General features: G+C 37.8%; 1 protein-coding gene across 2 annotated transcripts in view; it reads left to right on the forward strand.

Moving 5' to 3' along the window:
• Positions 1-6,310, forward strand: part of LOC149848783 (embryogenesis-associated protein EMB8-like) — a 109,022-nt gene extending 102,712 nt beyond the window's left edge. For both annotated transcript variants that reach the window (XM_089997451.1, XM_089997458.1), the window contains 5 exons: positions 3,964-4,020; positions 4,102-4,232; positions 4,342-4,425; positions 5,312-5,381; positions 5,461-6,310. In XM_089997451.1, the coding sequence (XP_089853577.1) occupies positions 3,964-4,020; positions 4,102-4,232; positions 4,342-4,425; positions 5,312-5,381; positions 5,461-5,913 (795 nt within the window). In that variant the 3' untranslated portion in view covers positions 5,914-6,310. The remainder of the gene's footprint in view (positions 1-3,963; positions 4,021-4,101; positions 4,233-4,341; positions 4,426-5,311; positions 5,382-5,460) is intronic.
• The last annotated feature ends 1,626 nt before the right edge of the window (positions 6,311-7,936 follow it).

Raw genomic sequence — 7,936 nt, forward strand, 5'->3', positions numbered from 1 at the left:
GATCTTTGCTTCTGATAAACAAAGTAATTTGCCTCTTCTAAGTAACAAAATTGAAATTGTTAAGCTTTTTATATACCAACTGAAGAAGGAAGGTAGAAGATAGAGAAGAGTGTTGATTTGGATATGAAGAAATGAAGGTACAACAACAACAACAACAACTATGCCTTCATCCCTAAACAATTGGGGTCGGCGATATGAACCAAAAAAGAAAATCATTCTGGGTCTTCCACATGAATCCTTCTCCTCCAATCATTTCTATCCAATGCCATGTCCTCGGTGAGGTTCAAAGCATTCGTACCCTTTCCTATCATCTTCATCCAAGTCTTCCTAGGCCTACCCCGACCTCTTTTAACTAATATATTTTCCCATTTCTCCATCCTTCTAACTGGAGCATCATTAGGCCTTCGCCGAATATGTCCAAACCACCGTAAACGATTCTCTCTTATCTTATTTTCAATGGGTGCAACGATTACCTTCTTACGTATCTCCTCGTTCTGAATCTTATCTTTTATTGTATTTTCACACATCCATCTAAGCATACGCATCTCAGTTACACTCATTTTTTGAATATGATGTCTCTTGGTAGCCCAACATTCCGTACCATATAGTAAAGCGGGCCTAATAGTCGTCCTATAAAACTTTCTCTTCAACCACAATGGCATTCTACGATCGCACAACACTCCAGTTGCACTTTTCCATTTCATCCACCCAACCTTTATCCTATGATTTACATCTCCATCAATTTCTCCATACTTTTGAATGATAGATCCCAAGTATTTGAAACAATCATCCACCGGTATTTCTTGCTCACCAAGCTTCACTACACTCCCATCACTACTTCGTTGCTTACTAAACCGACATTCCATATATTCTGGCTTACTCTTACTCAACTTAAAACCTCTTGCTTCCAATGTTTGTCTCCATAATTCTAACTTATCATTAACCCCAGCTCTAGACTCATCAATCAAAACAATATCATCAGCAAACAACATACACCACAACACATTTTCTTGAATTGATCTCGTAAGCTCATCCATCACTATAGCAAATAGGAAAGGGCTTAAAGCAGATCCTTGATGTAACCCAACCGTTATATGAAAATTGGTTGTCACCCCTCCACAAGTGTGGACATTGGTTACTACTCGTTCATACATATCTTTAATTATACTAATGTACTTGAGAGAAATACCTTTATTCATCATTGTCCACCTGAGAACGTTCCTAAGTACTCTATCGTATGCCTTCTCCAAATCAATAAAAACCATATGCAAATCTTTGTTCCTCTCTCTATATCTCTTAATAAGTTGTCTAAGAAGATGTATAGCTTCCATAGTTGATCTTCTAAGCATAAAACCAAATTGATTCCTCGATATCATGACAACCTTCCTCAACCTAGACTAAATCACCCTCTCCCAAAGTTAGATCACGAAAATCAAGAGGAGAGAATAAGACTACAAAAATAAAAAGAATATGATACAACAAGAAATAAATGATGCAAAAACCAAAATGAATATAAACAACACTCTGAATCAAATATTAGTAACATTAGGCATCTGATAAGAAAATATAACAAAGCATTAAATGCACCAGGTACTTGAAAGGACAAATCTGCTTTTTTTTTTGCAGATCACACAAAAGTAGCAAGGAAAATATCAGATCAAATGCTTTCAAATCAACGATTCAGAGGTTCTTTTGGTATTAGCTTGATACCCAAGAAAGAGATGACATCCCAAATGACCAAACAATCAATGCCCCTTTTTTTCTTTTTAAATAAGGCATGAGAGAGAAAGAATATCAGAACAAAACAAAAGTAAGACAAAAGACGTCCTTAAAGAAAGATATCCAAGACTTAAATATGCAGCCAATATATATATATATCAGAGTTACCAGTCGAGGAAGCGGGAGCGGGAAGCGAGGCACTTTCAAAAATTTAGGAAGCGGGGAAGCGTGGGACCACTTAGAAGAAAATTCCGAACCGTCTCGGAAGTGACCTAGGAAGCGAACCGGAAGCGAGGGGGAAGCAAAAAAATGAAAAAATGGGGAAGCGTGGGGGAAACGCGCTTCCCAAAAAAAGGGGACGCTTCCCCTCACGCTTCGAAAGTGCGACGTTTCGCGCTTCTGAAGCGCGCTTCCCCTTTTACATAGGCGCTTCCGGTAACTCTGATATATATATATATATATATATATATATATATATATATATATATATATATATAAGAACAAGAAAAGAAGCGATGACACAGATTGGGAACACAATACCAAAGATAGAATATGAAAGAAAGTTGGGTAGATGACAAAGAGGAGAAGAAAATTTGGAAGATGTAAGAAAGAAGCCAAAATCGAACTCACCTTATGAAATCAACTACCAACCTTGACATGCTCTGATACCATGTGAAATCAACCACCAACCTTGACCTGCGTTGATACCATGCTCACAACATACGAGCTAAAGACATACAATCCTGGCCATTATGGAGAAGCGGGCTTTCTATTTCGCTTCCCGATTGCTTCTCACTCACTTCCCAATATCAGGAAGTGAATTTTCTTTTTTCGGGGGCCTGAAGCCTCTAGCAATTTTTTTTCTCAATATTGGGAAAACTCGATTCCTATTCGCTTCCAACTTGAATCCTATGTCGCTTCCCTCCTCGTTTTCTCTTTGCTTCCGGTTTTCTTCTTATGTCGCTTCTGGTTCGCTTTCCTTCTCACTTTCGAGACGATTCTCGGTTCGCTTCTAAGTCGTCCCGCACTTTTGGCTTTCTAAAATTTTAGAAGTGCCTCGCTTCCAGCTTTCACTTCCCGAATTGCTTCCCGCTCCCTCTTCCTCGACTGGCAACTCTTAAAATATGCCATTTACAAACACAATCCCAGAATCTCTACAATGATTTGGAGCAGCAATATGAAACAGGAGCTAGGTTTGAATTTGGACCTAGATTCAGACCCGGGTCACATCTCAACAGTTCCTTTCCAGCCCTACCCAATCCTCTGATTGCCGACCCTCACCTTCAGCATCCCCATGGGCTAAACTGGTCCTCAGGATTATAGCTATGATTGGCAATGATACCCTTGAACTTGGAATGACGTCTAATGAGGAATCTTCTTGATATGTGGTTCCTGGCTCTCACAATCTGCCATAAATTGAGGGTTTGTTATTCTCTGATCCTGCTCTAAGATCTCTCTTGTTCTTTGTTTTCCACACCAAGTATTTCATTGTTGCACACTCCCTTCCTGACATTTTTTATGTTAACTATTCCAATGATGGTGACCTCATTCGTATTACCTGAGAAAGATACCAACCTATATGCCCATGAAACTCATTTTTCTTTTCTGGTGACCACACAAGATGCTACCATTCTACGATATTTGAAAATTTCAGATCATAAGAAGCCAATCAAACAGTTCCATTAATCTTTCCAAAACAAAGAAGTTTCGCCGGCTGCTTTTAACAAGATCAATGACCTAACTTTGGTTCATCATTTATTGATCAAAAGAAGAGGTTAAGCATGAAATACAGAGCAAATCTAGTCCTGAATGAATTGATATTTGCTTCAGATAACCATGAAATAGAGAGCAAATCTACTGCCATATGAATTGATATTTGTTTCAGATTAATGCATTTGCTTGAAAATATACAATATGTACATGCTGAGCTAGATAAACTTTAGTGTACAGTGTACTGTCTGAGTTGATGAACATACTTTTGCAGGATCTGAAACATTTTACATTTAAATGGTTAGCCTAGAATTTGTTTCATGTCATTTTCTGGCCAGGATTGTATGTCTTTAGCTCGTATGTTGTGAGCATTATTCATCTAATTTGAGTATGTGTAATTGGTGTACCTTTTTGACATTTCTTTCCAGTTGCATAAATCTTTTTGGTGCTTGCTACTTGAATAATGCAATTAGTTTCCAGCTTCATTTACTTTATTATTATTCTCTAATTAAAGTTATGTTGCTTGTTTGATAGTCGCGTTCTGTTCGAGACTTTGACAACCATGTAACATGTCTTGTTGGGAAATTTGAGGTATCGACTGGTAACCTGACAATGTGCCAATTTATCTGTTTGTTTCATTCAAGTTACTAAGATAGATGCCCTGTTTCTTAGACTGTGGATACATATTATCGACGTTGTAGCAGTGTTAGTTTTGTTGAAAACGTATCAGTGCCTCTGCTCTGCATTAGTGCTTTGGATGATCCAGTCTGCACAAAAGAAGCAATCCCATGGGATGAATGCAGGTATATCTTTTAGCCTCCTGCTAATAAATGGAGAGGTCAATGAATTAATCAATTAATGTCTTGTTAGTTCATTTCAAATTTTAACTAACACATGGTATTTTTTGTTTAGGGCAAATAGAAATATTATTTTGGCTACTACAACTCATGGAGGACACCTGGCTTACTTCAAAGGAATTGGTGCTTCTCATATATGGCATGTAGTCTCTTTCTATTGCCTGTTGTCGCTGATATCATAATCTTTTCTTCGTGAAGGTTTTCTTCTCCGTGCTTGGATTGAAGTATAATCGTATTATATCTATCCTTCATTGTAGCTATTCATGAGCTATAATTGAGTTGCCTTGCTTATTTGTTGTAAAAGGTGTCATTAGCTATGATTTAATGCAGAATAGCAATGATCCAAAAAGGTTTTAAGTTCTATGAATATGAGCTTTTCTAATGCTGACAAGCTAAGGACCCAGATACATCTGGTAGAAATTTTGTGGCATGGAACAGTAATAATAAAAAAGCTTTGGTGGGCCAAGCACAAAGTTCGTATATAGGACCCCTGTAAGTATGGAAATATTGGTAGATAATTCAGTGACCTTGTTTCCCCATCGCCGTTCGATGTAAATCCATATTATATGTCTTGCATTGTTTTGATCAGTCTTTTCTTCTAGCTAATATGAAAAACTTAGTCATGCTGTTTTTAGCAATATGATCATGGCTTTTGCCATAACCAGGTTTTATGCCACTTATTTGAAGAAAATTCCAGAAGCTTTTGTTCATGCTATTTCTCTTAGTTTTCAAGCTACAATATCTCAACTTCTTCACTTTTATGCTATTTGCCTTCTTTTGTTGATTTTTTTTTGTACTAGATTCTTGTATTTGTGGAGTGGTTTTATTTTTATTTGATTTTGTTCGACTCTCTCCCTGCTTGTAATGAAAACAAAATCCATTCTTTATTTTCCTATAGTGCATGCTGAAGCCACAGGTTGCAGATCGTCATTGGCTTTATAACCAACGTTTTGCTAGTGTGGTCAATATATCCATCGTTGTGCCTTGTTACAATAACCAAATGTTGTATTCTCTGCTATATTCAGGTGGGTAGGGGCAGTTGCTGAATATCTTTCTGCCCTACATGCTGGTCCATTCATGCATAAGCAAAACAAGGTACATGGGCTACTGTAGTATAAATACATGATTCTATCACAAGATTTTGTACCAATAACCGAGATTGTTTATGTTGCAGACTGAAAGCTCTGTGGTACATGGACCTCTTGAATCATCAATTGACAAGGGACCCTATGTAAACGTCATGGAGGATGGATTGGTGACAGCTCTGGGCAATGAAGCCACTGGTGACGACAGCGAACGGCTTTGTGAACCTGTTCATCTTGCAGAAGTCCAAATAGCTTCTGAAGCTGTTTCAGATTCATCTATAGATGACGAAACAGAATCAAGAGTGGTTCCTAAGCATGAAGATTCATCAAATTCAGGCCGGATTCAGAACACAGTCATTGAGGATGTATGTGCTCCTATAAGAAATAGCTTACGCCAGGTTTCACGACAGCATAGGGTGTCAATGTGGTTGCTTCTATATGTTGCCATAGTCACAACATGGCCATTGGTTGGTTCCGCTCTCTTCATTTTTGCAAAAAGGAAGGTGAGAAGTGTCTTACCAGCAGCTTGGTTAACAAGGTGATGCCATGTTGACCGTGGAACCGAGTCAGTGTCCATGATGCCCACCGAGAATAGTTTCCTATTTGGCTTAGGCCTTGTGGCAAAGGACGTGCACCCCAGATATTGAACTGTCAACATCCTCCAACTTGAAAGTCTTAAGCCAACCAATCTAGCCAGGTGTGTGGAGCCCTTGTGGGCATCTTAGAGTATGGTGAAATAGGAAATAATGTGCTTCTTGAAGACACGACACTGAGTTTCTTTCTCTTGCATAGAATAAGCAAAATCTATGGGCTTCCTTTTGAAGGTTAAAATTGTAAAGCAAACTACTCAAATTGAGAAGAGCAGGCAAGTCACTTGGTAGAAACGATAATGTTTATAATTTTCGAGTTCTTTTGTTTATTTATGTTGCTTGGTAAAAATTAAGTTCTAGATCATGTGACCAACCAGGGGGGGGGGGGGGGGGCGCTCTGCTTGTTTGGTAGGAGCTGTTAGTGCACGTCACCTTGTGTTGGGACGTTGCAAGTTCAAAACCCAATGCGGTCTTGGATCGGCCACATGCAACTGGTGACTCGGGCGAGTTGCATTTTTTTTGCCTAATTTATTAAATAAATAATAAATATATGATTTATAATTTAATTAAAAACAAAATTAAACATATTTAAATACAATAAAAACTGTAAATCATATATTCTAAATACAAAAACAATTTTCAAAGAGTTTATAATTTAAAACTCAAATTTTCAATATTAATGTGCAAAAAGTTAACCATTTTTTAGCGGTTATATAATTCATTTGTATTTTTTACAACAAACAAAAGGATTTTTACGAGCATTATCACCATTTTCGCATATTTCTAGTTATTAAGTTCTGCTTTTTTGAATAATTCCAATGGGCCGTATTCAAGAGTTTAAATAATAAGTCATATTTGGCCTTATCGGTGGTATTTTTGTCATTCATTAACAAATAAAGTAACGGCCAAACTGTTCTAGGCATGCTGCCACGCTGACCGCTCTTTAAGAGTGACACCCAATGTATATCCCATATCTACCAAAACAAGAACTGAGGGCTTTCTCAACGCTATATAAGGTGAGAGGGCCTCTTGGTCCTCACATGATGTGAGTCACATCTGCAAGTTATAACCAAGGCATAGAAAAAATGGTCGACTCGGTCCACTCAGCCAAGTCAGTGTGAGATTCGGTTGAATCAGTCGAGCTTTGGTTGATTTGGCCGAGTCAGTTACATTGACTCGGCTGAATCTGGTTCCAACTAAAATTTTGAATCGGTTAGTAGACGATATGAGTCAACTAGTCGAGTGTTCCAACCATGATGGTACGTTGTATAACTGGTGAGGGTATGCCAAACCCCAGCTTGCCTATAAAAAATATATATATATATATATCATGTGACCGGGGGTTCCAGTTTTTTGAGATATTGAAAAATCACATTTTTACATTAAAAAACATTATCAAAAGTATGGCTCTGACCTCCCACGTACAGAGTGTGTTGAATATATATACGTGAGAAGATGCAAAGATGCAACCTACACCCATATCCAGAACAGACCGACAAATAAATGCTGTAAAAATTTCACTATTCTCTCTATATCCAACTTCGTTATAACCTTTTTAACCCTTGCATGTGCCTGTGCCGAACTGGCGAAGTTCGCCCGATAAATCACTCTGCTCCTTGGGTAATACAAACATATTTTTTTTGCAGACATCGTGAAGGTTGCAAAAAATTATGTGCGAACTTCGTGTTAATCTCGAACTATGAAACATTGCACATATGTCATAAAGTTTGCATAAAACAATGTGTGAACCTCATGTTATTCTCAAATTTTGAAACATCACATTCACCCATATATCACAAAGTTCACATAAAATTATGTGCAAAACAATTTACTATACAAACTGAAACACCGTGCCCCAAGGCTCTTTTCTTAAAAATTTTTAGGGTTCTTTGTGGTCCCCGACAAATTGTCCTTAACTTGCTTCTCGATGGTGACTTTTTCGACAATACTTTTGGCAACTATTTTGGTGAGACTT

The sequence above is a fragment of the Nuphar pumila genome, chromosome 1, assembly GCF_984573655.1.
Source record: "Nuphar pumila chromosome 1, dmNupPumi1.hap1.1, whole genome shotgun sequence".
NCBI classification, from domain to species: Eukaryota; Viridiplantae; Streptophyta; class Magnoliopsida; order Nymphaeales; family Nymphaeaceae; genus Nuphar; species Nuphar pumila.